Source organism: Sturnira hondurensis, unplaced genomic scaffold (genome assembly GCF_014824575.4).
Source record: "Sturnira hondurensis isolate 20B ecotype Veracruz unplaced genomic scaffold, ASM1482457v3 Scaffold0015509, whole genome shotgun sequence".
Taxonomy (NCBI): domain Eukaryota; kingdom Metazoa; phylum Chordata; class Mammalia; order Chiroptera; family Phyllostomidae; genus Sturnira; species Sturnira hondurensis.
The window spans coordinates 11,142,315-11,162,639 of record NW_028088140.1 but is presented as its reverse complement, the minus strand read 5'-3'; the positions used below and the strand labels follow the sequence as shown (position 1 = coordinate 11,162,639).

Below are 20,325 nucleotides of genomic sequence, written 5' to 3'. Positions count from 1 at the left end.
GAAACCTAGGGCTCAGCAGCATTGTATATATTTTTTAAAAGCTTAACTAGTGTTTTTACAGATGAGGAAATAGTCTCAGAGAAGTAAAATGACTTGCTCAAAGACACACAGAGTCAGTTGGTGCCAAAATCAAGGTTATTACTGTCAAAAGATAACTGAATCTCTGTCTTCTAGAAGTTTATAACATAGTTAAAAGGCCAGATATGAATACATGAAATGATAAATGGAAAACCAAGATAGCCTGTATCCATCAGAGTCAATCTAGCTCCACAAGTGTTTAAAAGACATGCTGATTCCTAGGAACTGAGCGTTTAGTCCACAAGTGTTTAGAAGATGTCATGACTCCTGGGAACTGAGACTCTCTTTCTGTTAATTTTCCTAAATATTTCAAAAAGGAATGTGACCAGGGGCTTTGGTTGCCAATGGCATCCCTAAGACTTGAGCAGGGAGAGAGGAAAGAAAGGGAGAAGAATATGGAAATGGAAAGGAAGCAATAGAAGGAAAATAGCATTAGAGAAGACGAGAAGTCATAGAAAGGAAGACGAAAGACAGGAGCCATCTGACGGGTTGAAGGCCTCACACTGCCCCAAGGAAGGGGATCCTCCAGGAACCCTATGGAATCCGGTCCCAACATTCACAGCCTTGAGAGTCTGGTGCTTGGTTTGTTCTCCCTTCTGCAGTTTTTCTGTCACCTCTACCATTCCAACCTCAACACAGAATGGTAGTCTGTTCCCTGGACCTCCAAAGCTCCCTGGTTGCCAAGAGCACAGAAAAGGCCAGTTCCTATGCTGACCATTGGGTGCAGTCTCTAAGAGCTCTGCCACCCCTCAAGATTCAGGAGGGCCCACAGAGCTCTAGCCTCAGGAGGAGGGTACACACAGGACTGGGGTTCCTGAGGTGTCAGCTGCGAGAGAATGGTCTGTGACAGTGTTGCTCTTCTTTACTCCATTCATATTCACCCTTACATGTTTCTGTAGCAATACAACATGTATTTTGACAGGATCAACTAAGCTGTTTCATTTATTTAAATTTCTTGTTCTATTTATTTATTTATTTATTATTTTTTACAAGGGATGGACTGGATATTTATTGAAAAAATTCACAAATCAGTGGACCCATGTAGTTCAAACCTATGTTGTTCAAGAGTCAACTGTAATCCTAACACTGTGACTCATAGGATGACTCACAAAATCATTGTTAACCAACAGATTTCTCTCTTCTAGTAGCATGGAGTTCCAGAAAAATATAACTTAAAGTCATCAAGCCCTCACCTTTACATGCATATACCACACATATCCCAAGATTCAGCCCATTGGCGTTCCAAGCAAAAATCTCTAATAGTGCCCAGACATAGGATTATAATTTCTTTTTTTAATTTAATTATTTTTCAAGTACACTTTTCTGTCTATTACTCCAATCCCATCCCAAACCCTGTGCTCCCCCCTCCCTCCCATTTCCACCCTTCTCAGTTGTCCATGTATCCTTTATATATGTTCCTCTAAATCCCTCCCATATTTCCCCTGAAATTCCCACCCCTCTCCACTCTGGTCCCTGTCAGCCTGTTCTCTATTTCAGTGTCTTTGGTTATACTTTGCTTGCTTGTTTGTTTTGTTGTATAGCTTCCTGTTAAAGGTGAGATCATATCTTATTTGTCCTTCAACACCTGGCTTATTTCACTCAGCATAATGCTTTCCAGTTCCATCCATGTTGTTGCAAAAAGTAGGAGCTCCTTCTTTCTTTCTGCAGCATAAAATTCCATTGTGTATATGTACCATAGTTTTTTGATCCATTCATTTACTGATGGGCACCTAGGTTGCTTCCAACTCTTGGCTATTGTAAATTGTGCTGCTATGAACATTGGGGTGCATATGTTCTTTGGGATTGGTATTTTAGGGTTCTTAGGATACAATCCTAGCAGTGGAATTGCTGGGCCAAAAGGCAAGTCCAATTTTAGTTTTCTGAGAAAATTCCATACTGTCTTCCATATGGTTATACCAGTCTACAATCCCACCAACAGTGGACCAGAGTCCCCTTTTCCCCACACCCTCTCCAACATTTGTTGTTTATTGCTTTGTTTATGATAGCCATTCTCACCGGTGTAAAGTGGTATCTCACTGTGGTTGTAATTTGCATCTCTCTGATAGCTAGTGATATTGAGCATCTCTTCATGTGTCTCTGGATCCTCTGTATGTCCTCCTTGGAGAAGTGTCTGTTCAAGTCCTTTCCCCATTTTTTAATTGGGTTAGTTGTCTTCTTAGAGTGAAGTCATGAGAGTTCTTTGTATATTTTGGAGATTAAACCTTTGTCTGAGGTATCATTGGCAAATATGGTTTCCCATACAGTTGGTTGTCTTTTTATTTTAATGCTGTTTTCTTTAGCTGCGCAGAAGCTTTTTATTTTGATGAGATCCCATTTGTTTATTCTTTCCTTTATAGTCCTTGCTCTAGGGGACATATCAGTAAAAATGTTGCTGCGTGAAATATCTGAGATTTTCCTGCCAATGTTCTCCTCTAGGACTTTAATGGTGTCATGGCTTATATTTAAGTCTTTTATCCACCTTGAATTTATTTTGGTGTATGATGTAAGTTGGTGCTCGAGTTTCATTTTTTTGCATGTAGCTGTCCAGTTCTCCCAACACCATTTGTTGAAGAGGCTATCTTTACCCCATTTTATGTTACTGCTCCCTGTGTCAAATATTAATTGAATGTAAAAATTTGGGTTTATTTCTGGGCTCTCTGTTCTATTCCATTGGTCTATGTGCCTGTTTTTATGCCAGTACCATGCTGTTTTGATTGCAGTGGCCTTGTAATACAGTTTGATATCAGGTATTGTGATCCCTCCTACTTTGTTCTTCTTTCTCAACATTGCAGCTGCTATTCGGGGTCTTTTATGGTTCCATATAAATTTTTGAAGTGTTTGTTCTATGTCTGTGAAATATGCCATTGGTACTTTAATAGGTATTGCATTGAATCTGTAAATTGCTTTGGGTAGTATGGACATTTTGATGATGTTAATTCTGCCAATCCATGAACACGGTATATGTTTCCATTTGTTTGTGTTTTCCTTGATTTCTTTCTTCAGTGTTGTGTAGTTTTCTGCATACAGGTCTTTTACCTCCTTGGTTAGGTTTATTCCCTGATATTTTATTTTTGTTTTGCTATATCAAATGGGATTTTTTTCTTGATTTCTGCTTCTGCTGATTCATTGTTAGTATACAAAAATGCCTTTGATTTCTGGATATTGACTTTGTAACCCACTGTTTTGCCAAATTCATTTATTAGTTTGAGCAGTTTTTTGGTAGAGTCTATAGGATTTTCCATGTACATTATTATGTCATCTGCAAACAGTGAGAGTTTTGTTTCCTCCTTTCCAATTTGAATGCCTTTTATTTCCTTTTCTTGCCTAATTGCTGAGGCTAAAACTTCCAATACTATATTAAATAGAAGTGATGAAAGTGGACAACCTTGTCTTGTTCCTGATCTTAGTGGGAAAGCTTTTAGCTTTTGCCCATTGAGTATGATGTTGGCTATAGGTCTTTCATATATGGCCTTTATTATATTGACGAATGCTCCCTCTATTCCCACTTTGCTGAGTACCTTTATCATAAATGGGTGTTGTACCTTATCAAAAGCTTTTTCCGCATCTATTGATATGACCATGTGGTTTTTGTCTTTGCTTTTGTTTATGTGGTGTATTACATTTACTGATTTGTGAATATTGAACCATCCTTGCATCCCTGGGATGAATCCCACTTGGTCGTGGTGTATGATCTTTTTGATGTATTGTTGGATGCGACTTGCCAATATTTTGTTGAGGATTTCAGCATGTATGTTCATCAGCGATGTTGGCCTGAAGTTTCCTTTCTTTGTTGTGTCTCTATCTGGCTTTGGAATTAGGATGATGCTGGCTTCATAAAAAGAGTCGGGGAGTTTCCCATCATTTTGGATTTTTTGCAATGGTCTGTGAAGAATTGGGGTTAGTTCTTCCTTAAAGGCTTTGTAGAATTCTCCTGTGAAACCATCTGGTCCAGGGCTTTTGTGTGATGGGAGTTTTTTGATTACTGCTTCAATTTCATCTGCTGTTATTGGTCTATTCAGGCTTTCTACTTCTTCTTCATTGAGTTTTGGAAGATTATATTTCTCTAGAAATTTGTCCATTTCACGTAGGTTTTCACATTTCTTGGCATACAGTTCTTCATAGTAATTTCTTACAATCCCTTCTATTTCTGTGGTATCAGTTGTAAATTATCCTCTTTCATTTCTTATTCTATTTATTTGTGTCCTCTCTCTTCCTTTCTCTTCCTTTCCTTACTTAAACACTTGCCTATTTTGCTTATCTTTTCAAAAAACCAACTCTTGGATTCATTGATCCTTAGAATTGTGCTTTTAGTCCCTATGTCATTTAATTCTGCTCTGATATTGGTTATTTCCTTCCTTCTACTTACTCTGGGCTGTCTTTGTTGTTGTTCCTCGAGTTCTTGCAGGGGTCGGGTTAGGTTGTTTGTTTGAAACGTTTTTATCTTCTTTAGGTAAGCCTGTATTGCTATGAACTTCCCTCTCAGGACTGCCTTCACTGTGTCCCATAAGTTTTGGGTTGTTGTGAGTTCATTTTCATTTGTTTCCAGAAACTTTTTGATTTCTTCCCTAATTTCAGTCTTGACCCATTCATTGTTTAATAGCACGCTATTCCATATCCATGATTTTGAGTGTTTGGGGTTTTTTCCTGTGGGGTTGATTTCCAATTTCAGTCCCTTGTGATCAGAGAAAATGCTTGGTATGATTTCTATTTTCCTGAAATTGTTGAGACTCATTTTGTGTCTTATCATGTGGTCTATCTTTGAAAATGTTCCATGTGCATTTGAAAAGAATGTGTATTTAGCTTCTTTGGGATGAAGAGCTCTATATATATCAGTCAAGTCCATTTCATCTAGGGTGTTGTTTAGTGCAGCTATATCTTTGTTGATATGTTGTTTGGAAGATCTGTCCATTTTTGAGAGTGTGGTGTTAAATTCCTCTAATATAATTGTGTTGCTGTCAATATCTTTCTTGAAGTCTCCTAGAGTATTCTTCCCTTGAGTATTATGAAGTGACCTTCTGGGTCTCTCTTGATGGCCCTTTTTTTGAAGTCTATTTTGTCTGATATGAGAATTGCTACTCTGGCTTTTTTTTCCTTGACCATTTGCTTGGAAAATTTGTTTCCAGCCTTTCACTTTTATTCTGCGATGGTCTTTTGTCCTGAGGTGGGTCCCCTGTAGGCAGCATATGTGTGGGTCATGCTTCCTTAACCATTCAGCTATTCTATGTCTTTTGATTGGAGCATTTAATCCAATTACATTTAAGGTTATTAATGATAGGTACTTATTCATTGCCATTTTTGTACCACAGTTCCTTTCTGTCTCTATTTTCCTTCCTTTCCTTAAAGCAGTCCTTTTAGTATTTCTTGTAGAGCTGGTTTGGTGGAGGCATATTCTTTTAGACTTCTTTCGTCTTAGAAGCTCTTTATTTGGCCTTTTATCTTGATTGAGAGCCTTGCTGGGTAAAGTAGCCTTGGTTGTAGGCCTCTGTTTCTCATTACTTGGAATATTTCCTGCCATTCTCTTCTTGCTTGGAATGTTTCCATTGAGAAGTCTATAGCCAACCTTATTGGGACCCCCTTTTACTTCCTTTTTCTCCCTTGCTGCCTTTAAGATTCTCTCTTTGTCTTGGAGTTTTGCCATTTTAATGACGATGAGTCTTGAAGTGGGACTCTTTGGGTTCGTCTTGAATGGGACTCTCTGTGATTCCTGGATTCGTGTAACTTTTTTTCTCATCAAATTAGGAAAATTTTCCATCATTACTCTTTCAAATAGGTTTTCTATCCCTTGTTCTCCTTCTTCTCCTTCTGGTATTCCTATTATTTGGATATTATTATGTTTCATATTATCTTGCATTTCTCTTAGTCCCTCTTCATTCTTTTTGAGCCTCTTTTCCCTTTCTTGCTGTTTCTGGGAGATTCCTTCTACTGTGTCCTGCAGCTCGCTGATCCAATGTTCTGCCTCATCAATCCTGCTTTTCATTCCTTCTACTGTGTTCTTCAGTTCCGAAATTGTATTCTTCATTTCCTCTTGTCCTTTGCTGATAGTTTCTATTTCCTTTTTCATGTGATATAGTTTGCAGAGAGCTCATTGTAGCTCCCCTCTAGCTTGTGGTAGCTCCCCTCTAGTTTCTGGTAGCTCATTGTGAGCTCTTTGAATTTCCTGATAACTAGTGCTTTGAATTCAATATCTGATAGCTTACTTGCCTCTCTTTCATCTGACATTATTTCTGAGACTTCCACCTTTTCTTTCATTTGGGCATTGTTTCTTTGTCTTCCCATTGCTTATGAGACTCTTCTTGTTAGCCTCAGCTTCTTAAATTGATCTGTTCTGACTCCCTGGGTTTATGGTGTGACCTTCTGTGGTAGAATACCTGTGAAATTCAGTGGTGCAGTTTCCTGCAGGTATCTTGATGTTCTCCGCTTCCACCTACTCCTTTCTTTGTGTGTGTGTGATCAGTTGGAGAGGGAGGCAAAATGGTTTATGACAGCAGGAGAGTATTTTATCATATTTACATTCACAGCCGGTACCGAAGAGATAGAAGATATTTAGGCTATATATAGTGTCAACTGTTATCTTCAACCCAATTTGCCACTTTTAAGAATGGATAAACCAAAGATAAGTCTCTTGTTGGGGAGGGAAGGCTTGTGAGTTGTATCTAGAAAGCAGTGAGGTTGCAGGTGGTCAGATTTTGAGGTAAGGTGAGAGTAAAGAATAGTAAATAGACGTAGCGTGTGAGCACGTAGAGTTAATCACTACAGTAATAGAATTCAGGAACCTGTAAAGTGGGCTAAGACCTGAGAGATGTGTTGTGAAGTATTTACAGTGGTATAAAGAGCAACAAACAAACAAACACACCAAAAAAGGGCAAGAGTAGTGAGAAAAGAGCAATAAGTTTGGGGTGAAAGGAAGAAGGACTAAAACAGGGAAAAGGAAAGGAGAGGAACAGAGTAGTGAAAGATATAGCAACAATAAAATTTAAAAAATATATGATTACTGAAAAAAGTTTTAAAAAAAGTTTTAAAAAGTTAAAAAAAAAAAGCTCCTCCCTTGTTGGTTTCAAACTGTCCAATCTGGTTTTTCTGGTTTCGGCAGGACCCCTCTGTGGGTTGGGTTGTAGGCCCAGGCGCACACCTGCCCACCAGCCAACCTACCAGACTGGGGTGCGGGCACCCGCCCACCTGATAGGCTGCCTAGATCCTACGGGATCTGGTACTGGTCCTTCCCAGTCCTGTGGCTGGGTGAGAAGCAAGTCAAGCTGCCTTCACAGGAGAACACCTCAGTCCACTTTCCAGTAAAAACTTCTCCAGAAAGTGTGCCTCTCAGCCTAGCCCAATCCCCAACCTGACTGGTTAGGACAATGCTCCTCTCAAATTTCCTGGGCTGGCAGGCTGGTGGGCTGGCGACCACAGAGATCGCAACTGAACATGACCCCCTGTCCTTGCCACCCTCCCTGCACACCTAGGCAGACAGGTCTCTGCCACCCAGCCCCGTCTAGATGGTGAGGGAGGGAGCCAGCTCTTCCAAGGACCCTGCAGCTGGCCCAATGCTCCATTGGGTGCTGGGCTCCCTATGAGTCCTCCGTGGCACTGGCCGCAGATGGAAGCCTGTACACCCCTAATGCGGCAGCAGTGGCGGCTCCGAGGTGTTACGGGCTGGCCGACGGCAGCCCTGCCGCTGCCGCTTTTGTCTTTACTCACAAGTGCTGGGCTCCCGATGAGTCCTCTGTGACAGACACCCTGATGCTGGCCGTAGACAGAAGCCTCTGGGCCCTGGAAGTTGCAGCAGCAGCAGCTCCAAGGTCTTTATGCACCGGCCAGTGGCTGCTGATCCTGCCACTGCTGCTTTTGACTTTACTCTGGGGTGCCTGGCTCCCGAGGGCAGCCGGCCTTACCGAGGGCAGCCGGCCCTGCCGCTGCCACTTGTCTTTACTCAGGGTTGCCAGGCTCCCGATGAGTTCTCCGTGGCAGACACCCCTGTCGCTGGGCACAGACGGAAGCCTCTGGGCCGCGACCACTGCGGCAGCCCCGCCTCCAGGGCCGTTATGCGCCAGCCAAGGGCTGCCGCCGGCCTGGCCACCTCCATCCTTACTCGTGTCCCTGAGACCCCAACGACCTGTAGCTGTCTGGTTCGTCACTCTCTCTGGACTCTTATTTTCATAAATGCTGGGGAATTGTTGGTTGGGGAATTGATTGCGCTATTCTTCAGTAAATCTACCAGGATTTTCTCCCAGGGGTACGAGAACTGGAGTCGCTCCGTCCTACTCCGCCACCATTTTGGCCCACCTTATTTTTTTTAATTAATTCTGTAAGGGCATTCATGCCCCTAGGGTCAGAGTGAACACAATGCTTTTCGTAGCAGCAGTCAGCACAGGTGTCTGTATCCAGACTTTGCAACCTCATGCACTGCCCCTCCTCTGGGTTCTTGTCCAGACCCCTTCTTACTGACTCTCTAACCCCTTTTCAGTTCTATATCAGATCCTTAGCAAGAGGAGTGTGACTCAGTTGTGTCTTTGGGGACAACCGTGGCCCAGAGTGGTCAGATGAGATGCCTGGCCCTTTGGATGAGGGTTAAGAAACCTGGTTCTATTCTCAGCATGTGCCTCCCAGCCCTTGGTATCTTGTCGATATCCTAGTTTTTCAAGTGAGGAGGTTAATTATATAACTTCCAAGATCCTTTCCTCTCTCAGATTTATGGCTTGAAGCAGGATCCTGTAACCTCTGCCTAGGAGATGAATGTTGTGATGTGGAAGTGCTTCCTTAGGGATGAGGTTGTCCCTTACACAGTTGGATTCCAGCCTCAACTTTTTTCTCTTAGCCTAGGCACTGTCCACCTCAATTAAGCCCTCCCTGCAAGGTGAACTCCCCTCTGAGACCCTCCTCTGTGTATCTTGATGTCCCACAGGTTCCCTAAATTAAGCAAGTCCAGAAATGGTGTCTCTCTCCCTTCCTCTTCCAAGTCTGCTACTGCAGTGACAGGCATCACCATTCACAGCCACCAAATTATAAAACTCACGGAGGGGACCATGCTCTTCTTTCACTGTCCCTTCCTCCAACCCCTACATGCAACCAGAAACCAAATTACATCTTTTATAAAGTATCTCTGAAATCACCTGCTTCTCAACCAGTCCCACTGTCTCTACTGCAACTCAAGACTCTGTGATCTCTGCTTGGGTCACTTGCCCACCCTCTCCACACCTGTCACTGCTACCATGCTCTACTGCAAAGCCACGCTACAGTCCTCATCTGACCCAGCCATCCCCAGTCTCCTCAAAATTGAGTCCAAGCATCCAGGCGTAGCCACATAGTCCTGGTCATCTTGTTCCTACCCACCCGTCTATTTCCATCTTCTCACAGCCTTCACTCCGGCCAAATCAAATGTTTGCATTTCCTGCAGTTCTCTATACTTCCCCTCTCCTTAGTTCTTCTTGCACTTGGAATACCTGACCTCATCCCACCTTCTTCACCTGTACAACTCTTCACCTTCAAGCTGACCTTTGGGAAGTCCATCCACAGCAAACTGTGCTTGCCTTCAGAGCACCATTTACTTATTGTACTGGAATCATCTGGTCCTTTGTCTCTTACTGCACCAAAAAATCCCTTATACCAACTTACCAAGGGTCAGTTTCAGAGCTCTTTTTCTCAAATCTTCAGCACCCAGCACATAAATGTGTTTGTGAATGTTTGAGTGACTCACTGTCATGTCAGATGGGTCTTTCTGGACCCCCATATGTTACGTGCCAGAGTATGGGACAAATACCACATAGTGCAGACTTCACTGGGAGAACCAAAAAGGCCAAAGATCACAAGAAAAGTTACAAATCCCACAATCCCCCCACCTCACAAGGAGGTGTGCCAGGTCCAGGAAGCCACTGGGCATGCAGTGTCGGGTTGCACTGCAGCCCAGGGGACCAGGGCCCTCTTCCCCAATGGATTTCCCCTTTTATAGGGAAATCAAGCAAGGCAGAACAGCCTTGTAGATGGGAGAATAAACAGAATACTTTGTGCCAGACAGTCTGGATTGGAGATGCCAGTTGTTCACAGGAGTTTGTCTGGGAATGCTGGCTTCCTAGCACATAGGGTCCTCAGAGCCTTTGTGATTTTACTGCTCTCCTTACCCTGGAGAAGAGGTGCCCTAAGCTTGGGTGCTACCTCTCAGAAAGCTCATTATCTAGACACACCAGGCAGAGCTCCAAAGTCACTTTCCAATAATTCAGCTGGTTGTGCCACAGTGAAAATGAATGACTGGATGGGTGGGTGGATGGGTAAAAGCAAGTAGCACATACATGTGAACACATGAAAATGCCTGATACCTAGTGGGCACCCAGCTTCTGTTTGTGTCCCTTTGCTTTTCTTCCCTTTTCACCGCTGCTCCAACTTTGTGAACTTCCATGGAGGTTTCTGAGGTCCAGAGGAGGTAGTCCTGTCATTTGGTGCTAAAGATAAAAGCTTTGACCACTGTAGGGTTGGGGACTATGGGTCTTTGACAGTTTCCCCCATCTTCCACAAGCTGCCTCAGGCGGCACTGTGCCCTTTCGTAACATGCGTTCCCTTCAACACTATCCTGATGTTCATTTTAACGTATCACCTATTTTTAAAAGACTGGAGGCTCTCACACACTGTGATTTGTACCTGGGTCATAGCCCCCAGGCAGCTGTGTCCCCAGATCAACTTAATGGTGTTTTAATAGGTAGAAAGTAAAGGATGGGATGGCCTGCCTCTGAAGGGGAGGCCAATTACAATCCAACCTCTCTGTTCCCTTTCCAGGTTGCTGTCTGATCTGGGCCCATATCAGCACATGAGCCAGAGGTTCTTAAACTTCAGAGACATCTGGAAATTGTGTATAATGCATATTGTCAGGCTCCTTAGCCAAGAGATCTACCTCAGTAGGTCTGGTTGGGGCCCAGAATTCTGTATTTTTTTAAGTTTACATCCTTAAACTGCTTCATCGAGGGGTGAGACCAGTACTCACCAAATGTCTAGGGGATCCAGAAAGAATGTAGGGAACACAGGGACATGCAGAGCTACCCATCAATCTCCCAATGCCCAGTCTTGGAGGACCCTCCAGCAGGCTAGGTGGAAGGAGGAAGGCCTCCCAGGATGATGCTAATGTAGGTGAATGAGGTCTTCAGTGAGCCCCACCTGGCCTGCTAGAGGGTGGGAGAATAAGTCTGGGGGTTCTGAGTCAAGTGCTTCTTGAAGGTTGTGGACGACTTGCTTCAAAGACCTGTGGCCAAATGCCACATGGACTGGTGTTTTGTGGCTCTAGTGAGAGATGGGCTGAGGCTCCTGCAGAGGCGAGCAGTGGAGCATAAAGGCTTCCAGGCAGCAGCCTTGGCCTGGTGGGGGCCATTAAGTATCCACACTGGAGATGGTTGTGGGAGAAAGCAATTAGCGGTGTGGGAAGGCAGTGAATTAACACAGAGTTGGTTCACTCTAATGGAGCCAGTGAGTTTGTCCTGTTCAGTGAGGGCTCCCAGGGTCAGTCACTGCAGCCTTAAATGCAAAGCTGTTCTTCAAGGTGATAGAGGAAAAGACTACCTACTTCCGCCCCTTGAGAATAGAGATGAGCCTTTTCCATTCACTGTCCGCAATCCCCTCCCAGTGCCTGTCTCCATCCTGGAAATGCTGACTTTCACTGCTAACCACAGAGTTTCTGTGAAAGAAACTCTGGACACAGAGTTTCTTGGGAAAGAGAGGGAGTTCAATTTTTTGGATCTGTGGGTGTAAGCAGTTTTGCCTGTTTCAGTGGCTGTTGAGAGACCTTCAATGTCTCCATTGCTTTGCAGCTATGTTTTTGCTCTGTTTTGGAGAACTCAGCTAGTCTGCTCCCCAGGACTGTCTTGTTATCTTCAGGGTTTGTTATCTTGAAGTTGTGGCACACTTTTCCTGTGGCCCTGTCCCACCCCCTCTCTCAGCACCCTTCTCCTCTGTCCAGGCATTGCTTCCCATTAGATTGAGACATGGGTTCTCTTCTGAGAAGGTACAATGACATGTTCACTGATTAACTAAATAAGATGTTTCCAAAACATTTTTAATTTTTTGACCACCCTAATATTTGCACTTAAACAGAGGACATTTGAAGACTTTTTAAAAAGTAGCTTAACACCCAGTGAATTGAAGTTCTAATAGTGGAACAAACTGTTGACTTTGTCATTTGCCCTGGGTGGGGGCAGTGAGGTTCAACCCAGGGTTTCTTTAACTACCCCCATGGGCCAGGGCAGCATTCTTCTCTACCTCCTCATGAGGTCTTCTGGGGCAGAGCTTTATAAATCCCCAATCTAATGATTTTCTTTATCTCTCTCTTCTATTTTTTTTTCCCTAGGAACGAGTGGAATATCTCTTTCTCATCATTTTTACTGTGGAAGCATTTTTAAAAGTAATAGCCTATGGACTTCTCTTTCACCCTAATGCTTACCTCCGCAACGGTTGGAATTTACTAGATTTTATAATTGTGGTTGTAGGGTAAGTATAGTTACCTTCCTTTATTTTCTTCCCCTCACCCCTGCCACCAACCAGTGCATATCTCTTTTTTCTTCTGTATTTATATCTCCTTTTTGTAAATTTTTATTTTAAAATATTTTTATTGTTGACACTATTACAGATGTCCTCATTCCCCTTGCCTCTACCCTGTCTACTCAGCACCCCCTTCTTCACCCCATTGTTGTCTCTGTCCAGAGCTATGCATATATGCATGTTTGATTTGGTCACCCCGGCACTGGGCTTCAGGCAGGATGAGAGGATCTATTAAATATCTCTTCAAATTCAGACTTTCTCCAAGGGAGAGGATCCATTTCCTAGGAACCTCCTCACCACTGCCCTCACATGCACATTGTACTCACATTCACACATGCGTGCACTCACACAAGTTGAATCTGAGTGCTTTCAGTGGAACCCAGGATCCTTTACGCAACTGAGGAAAGTCCTCTGTGTAAGGTATATTTGTCTATCTCTGACAATGTCTGGCCTGAGAGCTCTTCTGACAAGCTTCCCTGCCATCTCACTGAGCACATTCAGTTTAGCTGGTCTGTGAGCATGCGGTCCGCAGGCATGGTGAGGGCGGCACGCAAGAGCTATGGATGCCCATTCTCACCTCTGCGGTGGGCCTTGTGCTGTGGCCAAGGAAACCAAGCTGCAAAAGACAGGTGGGGCAGGAGAACACAGGGACCTGTGAAGAACCAAGACAATGAGTGACCAAACCCAAATCAAACACAGCTTCCCCATGATACTCTGCTGCATTTTATTATCAGATGAGGCAAAAAGAAAAAAAAAGCAATGTAAGAAATAAAATTCAGAAGTGATCTTCTTATCAAGGAATTAGTAACTTCATGGGAAGAGTCTCTAGGAACATTTGTACCAACCAGCCTGCATCTGCTGTGTGAGATGTAATTGGTTAGCACCCAGTGGACTATGTTCCAGTGACCATCTGTTTTGTAAAGAGGGTACCTTTGCAGTAAGATTTCATTTCAAGAACAAGCTGGCTTCTTTGAGCTGTCAGTTGTTACTTTGAGCTCAGAGAGTGGTGGCCACCTTGTATTTTCACTGCCCTGGAGACACAACAGGCTTCATTGCCAAGGTCAATATGTCATTTGGCTCTTATCCTAAGAAACTATTTTCATGAATGTTTTTGTGCTGTCTCAGTGAAGACCAAGGCCCCTGGGGCTTCTCCAGAGCACTCATTGCTTGGGATCTCACGATAGTGTCTGGTCTGTCCCACAGAAAAAAAGAGAGGAGCAAATCGAGATCATTTAGATGTCATGTCCTTGTCTCTGGCCATCTGGATGCCTTGTTAGGGTTGTTTGGAACTGTTTTAGGGGGGTTTTCTGTGTTGTCCTTTTTTGTCTGACCACTGAGTGACACACTTTGGCCTCATTAACATCAGGTATATGTGGGTGGCTTGAGGAACACTAAAATGAGAGTACTGGTCAGGTATGTATTTGTCTCCAGAGGACTTGGAGTGAAGAGGCAGCAACATGAGAGATTTGGCTGCTTCTGTTCATGCCAGAATAAACAAAAAGTGACTCATCAAATGCCTTGAATTAACTCAGTAATGTCCCAAATGCCCCTAAATCCTTTTTAAATCCAGCATCTTTCTCAAGGCCTTAGTCTCCTGGGAATCTTTCACACATACATGGGAAAGAGATCCAGGCTTGAGATCTGATGCTTCTGGGAGCCATAGGGAGATGGGGTGTCTTGCAGGGGCTAATTTTGTTTTGGCAGAGATGCTACATCTTCTCATGTTTATAAGTGAGTTGGAGTTGACCAGATCCAGTGCTGTGCCCTATGCATGGACTTAACTGAAGCACTGGAGGTGAGGACAGGAAGTACTGGGCAGGAATCCAACAGGAGCCCTGGGCAGGAGGGGGCAGGTTCCTGACCATGTGCTACACACTGGGCAACCATGTGCTGCACACTGGGCAACCCGCTAGTCTCCAGCTTGGTGAGACCTTGCTGTATCCCTTGGGCTGCTGGTCTTCTCCACAACCAGATTCTGGTTACATCTTTCTGGAGTCTAGGCCATGAGGCTGATGAAGAAAGGGAAGCATTCAGGATTGGCATTCTTCCAAAAGATACCCCTCATTGACTATTGAAGTCACTTAGATTATGATGCCAGCACTTGCTCACGTGTTGGTACCATGACCCTTTGGGTTGGTTCTTACCACTAATTCCACAATTGGCCATACTTGGCACCTACTTTCTCCTCTCTGAGGGTATTGGTTCTGGGGGCTTTCTGTTCAGTCTAAATCTCAGCTCATCCTACTAATTCAAAAAATGGCACACATTCCCCCACAGAGGATGTAGCTCAGCCATCTGTCTTCAGCCATGCCTCCTTTCCTGCTGCTTTTGCAATATTAAATGGATATCCCTCTCTTTCCCTTGCATCTTCTGGAAAACATCTGCTCTCCTTGGCACCCCCACAGCTTTTTAAGAAAGGAGTCCTGCACATTAGGGGAGCCTGCCACACCCCTGGAGAGGAAGGTGTACCTGTTTGCTTTGTGAGTGTCAGGCTGAGAGCTGCACTCTCATCTGTGAATTACCATTCTGGTGGCCTTTGACAAGAGGTGTTTCCTTCTCCCCACACATTTCCTTCATAAAGTGGAGTTTTCTCCTCTGTATGAGGGGAGACAGTGATGCTGAGCGAAAGTGGGGAGGACTTTTGAGACCTCTGTGAGTTACATCCCCGAACACTACCCCGAGAACTGAGGAATCCTTGATAGCTCCACCTGCCCAAGAGATTCTGCTGCAGCCACCAAGGCCTTTGCTATGTCTTTGTCACCCTCCTAATATGTTGGCTCTGACTCATTGGGCCCTCTAGAGCCTCATTATCTTGTTTTTTTAAAAGCTCTCCTGTCCAGCTAAGGAACTCCCAGACATACCTCCTGTAGAAATTCCTCCCCAAACATCCACATCTGAACCTGGCCCTTAGGGACAGGTAGGAACAAAGCAGTGGTTTTACCTCCATAGTGTCTAATCAAAGAGAAACAGCAGTTCTTGCAGACCAAGATAAATATCCCCTAGACCTGTTCCTGCATTTTGTACCCCTTCAAAATTAAACACAAACACTTAAGAGTCTGCATCAAGTTGGGGCAGGGGTTAAAAGAGAGGAAACTTATCTAATCTCTACTCCCTTCACTGAATAACATTTTGTGAACATCTTGCACTCCAATAAGCATATTGCTTTCTTCCAGGAAATATCAGTAACCAGATCTGGTTTGGATTTGATAATTTGTGAACTCATCTCCGTTTCAAAGATCTAGACTTGAGTGGAAAGAATATTTCTTTGTGGAGAAGGGAGCCCACCCCCCTGTCCTGGGAGCCTCGCATGGGATTCCAGGCATCACCAACCAACACGTGAAACTGACATATTGCCAAGCTGAGCTGAGAGACTCATGGAGCAGAGACTTTAGACGTGGTCTGACCAGGGTTATCAAACTCCTTTGAGCTGCAGAACCCATTGTTAAAACCAAGCCTTATTCAGAGGGCCAATGCATAAAACAGATCAGAGGGGGCCTGCTCTGTTAAATATGGGGAAAGGAGCCAGAACCCCAGTCACTCATGTCTGCCTTGCTGCTCATGAAGTCCCCAACAGGTTCTATGGAGCACAGTTTGAAAATCCTTTATTTGGTCCAGCTTTATCATTGCTGGGTCCTGCCTGGACCTGAGCTTCTGCAAAGTTAAGCCCACACCTGCAGCCTCCCAGTTTCCAGATAGTGCCCTGGGGCATGAGTTGTTTAAGGCTTGAGCCTAGTCCTCAAAAAGAAGTTGCCCTGGCCCCAAATTCAGGTCTAATAAGGGGACCCAGTTCTGATACCTGGACTTCCTTCTTGACCCCAGGCCATGACCCAGCACTCACTGTACTGACAGTGAATCAGTATAGTCATCTCAAGGTGCAAAGGACAGAAATTGCCTGGATACCCTTTTCCCCAGTTTTCTTAGTTACTGCAAAAAGTCTAAGACTCCAGACTTCCATCACACCTGGTCTGTGCATCCTCTGATCTAAATCCTTCTCCCTCTCTACCCAGTTCTGAATCCTCTGTGGCCTCTGTTCCCTATAGTCCATCTCCCATTCAGGGGCTGCAGACACGTTCTATAAAGGGCCAGGTACAGCTTTCAGCTTTGTGAGCCATGCAGTCTGTGTCCCAACTCTGTAGGGAGAAAACAGCTATTATGTGAAGGATAGGTGTAGATGAATTCCAGGCAAACTTTATTTACAAAGCAAGTTCATTCTGATCATTCCACTCACTCTCTGGCTTTAACCTGAGGGTCCTGCTTCCCTTGAAGTCTCTGGAGGTAGCCAGTCCCTTTCCCAGATGCCTCATTCCACAGCCTAGAGGTCAGGAGAGGGGCCCTGCTTTCCCCTTATTTCTGCTTTCAGACTACTGTTCTTCCCACTGAAAACCTCCAATTTTGATATTTGTGTCATCAGACACTTTTACACCCTGCTTCTCCTTATTGTAGCTTTCCATAGACTTTTGAGTGACTCCCCGTTCCTTGAAGATATGAGCTCTTGGCTCAGTCCCACTCTCTCCAATGCTCACTACTCCTGCCACTGCCATCCAGTGTCTTCTTGGTTCAATAGCTTCTTCCCTGGGGATCCATTCTATCTCAGCTGCCCACTCCCATGGTTATAGCCAATATCCCTGCAGTGCCTAATAACTATACCCTCCCTAGAAACCCAAACCAAACATCCTACTCTCTTAGCAGTACCACCCATTTTTCCATTTCACTTCCTCTAGCAATTAACTCCAACAATCCATTCATCCTGCCACATTCCTTTTGTCCCTCCTGCCATCATGTGCATGCCTCCTTCCAACCAGCTCAGATGCCATGCCCCATCATTGTAAGCCCTCACTTGCATTTATAATCACCTTCTATTTTTCCCTTCATTTATCTTGCTCAACAGTCCTAATAAAATCTGACTAGATAGACGTCTGTTTAGTACCTGAAGCTGTGCCATTGAAAGGGGTATGGAAATATGCAAAGTTGAGCTGATGGGTCTCACTTTTCACTTACGACCACAAACCTCCAAATAGGCTCATCATGACTCCTGGCAATCCTGCTACATGTTCCTACTGGTTCACTCATCTACTTTCTTTACCCTTGCTTTCTCTTCATACTTCCAATACCTCCTCCCCATTCACACTTTCAGCTGATGATGACCTTGCTCCATATTTTCCTGGGATAACAGGTGCAATCAGAAGAAAATTTTTATGTGTTCCCACAACCACATCTGTGACCCTATAATGTGCCTCCCTACCTGAACCATAATAGACCTCCCTGCCTCTATATAAGGACAGCATCCCTGAATGTGCATTAGGTGCCCATCCTGACTACTGAAGGATGTCAGTCTTTCCAATAATTGTTCTTTTTTGTGTCTACATCATAAAATTGTCTGTGTCTGTTAGGCGAGTCCCATCATACACAAAAATGCTGATGTATCTCCATTTAAAAACAAACAAGCCCTAGCCAGGTGGCTCAGTTGGTTGGAGCATCATCCCATGTACCAAAAAGGGTTGTGGGTTTGATCCCTGGTCAGAGCACTTATGTAAATTTCTGTTTCAATCTCTGGTTGGTGTGCATACAGGAGGCAACCAACTAAAGTTTCTCTATCTCTCTCTCTCCGCCTCTCTCTCTCAAATCCATAAAAATATTCCTACACAAAGATTCAATTAATTAATTAATTAATTAATTAACACAACTCTTGAATCCATATCCCCTCTGGTAACCACCATTTTTCCTCTGCTCTGTTTTATAGCAAAATTCCTCAAAGGAGTTGTCTATGCAGTAGCCACCAGCCACATGTAATGTGGCCACCAGCACCTGAAATGTAGCTAATCTTAACTGAGATATGCTATACATGCAAAATACACAGTAGAATTCAAAGATTTAGAACAAAGAACAGTGACAATGAATTAATTCTTTATTTACATTTAGAAATGATATTTTGGTTATATAAAATATATTATCAAAGTTAATTCACCTGTTTCTTCTTTTTTTTCCTTTTTTAAAAAAGATTTTATTTATTTTTAGAGAAAGGGAGGGAGAGAAACATTAATGTGTGGTCGTCTCTCACGTTCCCCCTTCTGGGGACCTGGCTTACAACCTAGGCATGGGCCCTGACTAGGAATTGAACCCATGACCTTTGGTTCGCAGGCTGGCACTCAATTCACTGAGCCATATGAGCCAGGGCTCTTTTTTTTTTTTTTTTTTACTTTTTTAAATGTGGCTACTAGAAAATTTAAATTACATATGTGGCTCACATGTGTGGCTTGCATTATGTTTCTATTGGACAGAGCTGTCTATTCTCTGTGTCTTCAGTTTCTCCTCCTATCCTTTTTTAAAGTCATATCTGTTAGGCTTTGTCCTCATCACTCCCCCAAAATCTGTTTTCAAGGTCTCAGTGGTCTTCATTTGCTAAATTCAATGGTCAGTGACCATCCTTGTATGTGCAGCACTTGACACAGTTAATCACTGCCTTCTCCCAACCACTTCCTTCACAGCCCACCATCTGTCCACTTGTCCTTTTTACTGCTTTCTCCTCTCTGCAACTCCTCAATGTTGGAGCCCCAGGGCTCAGTCCTATCATGTCTTCACTTTCTACACCAGCCTCCTGGGCAATCTTGTAGGATTTGACTTTAATGCCATCTACACAACTACCAAACGTTTTTCTGTAGCCTGGAGTCCTCACACCCCAGAACTCCAGACCCAATAGAGTCTACTCAAGATGTCCAACTGACAACAACTCAAACTTCACAACAACATTCAAAATAGAACCATTGATGTACATCCCCATAACTCATTCTTCCAGTTCCTCAAGCCAAAACCCTTGTAATGGTCTTTTATTCTTCTGTCTTCTTTACACTTCACATTCAGTTCATCAACCAATCCCATCACATCTACCTTAAAATAAATCCAGAATCCAACTATTTCTTACTACCTCCAACACCACCTCTGGTCTACACCTCCCACCTTGGATTAGTACAGCAGCCTGCCCTGGTCTTGTCCCACTGCAGACTCCTCTTCTCACAGCATTAGAGGGATTCTTTTAAAATTGTGGTCAAATCATGCCACTCTCCTGTTCAAACTCCCCGAGTGCCTTCTAACTCAGAGAAAACCATAGGGTCCCTGCTTCCTCTCCAACTTCATCTTCTACTCTTCTCCACTTACTGTTTTGCTCCAGCCACCTCTTGTCCCTGTAACGTACTACCATGCTGCTCCCTTTGTCTGGAGCAGTCACCTCACATAGCTCTGTGCCTACTCCTGCACTTTCTTTAGGTCTCTGCTCAAATGTCAGCCTAGTAGCCAGTTCCTTTCCCAGCCTTTTGATATCAAACAGGAAGGTCTCCCACCCTGGCCACTCCAGATCCCCTTTCCTTGCTGCATTTGTCATGTTAGCATTTATCACTCTCTAAATGTGGTATTCATTTACTGGTTATTTGGTTTATTCTCTGATTCTTCTACTAGAGTGTGAACTCCAAGAAATTAAGGACTGTCTGTTTTGCTGGAGCCTCAGTGTCTAGAACATTGCTGGGTGCATAGTAGGTGTTTGTGTTTGTTGGAGGAATGGATATATCAGCAGAAACACAGGGTGACAGAGCTGAAATTTTCATGTCTCAGGCTACGCACCTTAATGCATGAATTTGATTCCACTGAAAACTTACTCATTTAACCACTCGATCAGTCATTTATTTGTTCAACATATGCATATTTCTTTTGAGCATCTGTTATGTGCCAGCGCAAAATAGATTTCTT

The 20,325-nt window shown here is 43.8% G+C and overlaps 1 protein-coding gene across 14 annotated transcripts in view; it reads left to right on the top strand.

The window, feature by feature from the left end:
• CACNA1C (calcium voltage-gated channel subunit alpha1 C) overlaps nucleotides 1-20,325 on the top strand; it is a 664,664-nt gene that overhangs the window by 390,545 nt on the left and 253,794 nt on the right. For all 14 annotated transcript variants that reach the window (XM_037064774.1, XM_037064760.1, XM_037064762.1 and 11 more), the window contains exon 4: nucleotides 12,398-12,537. In XM_037064774.1, the coding sequence (XP_036920669.1) occupies nucleotides 12,398-12,537 (140 nt within the window). The remainder of the gene's footprint in view (nucleotides 1-12,397; nucleotides 12,538-20,325) is intronic.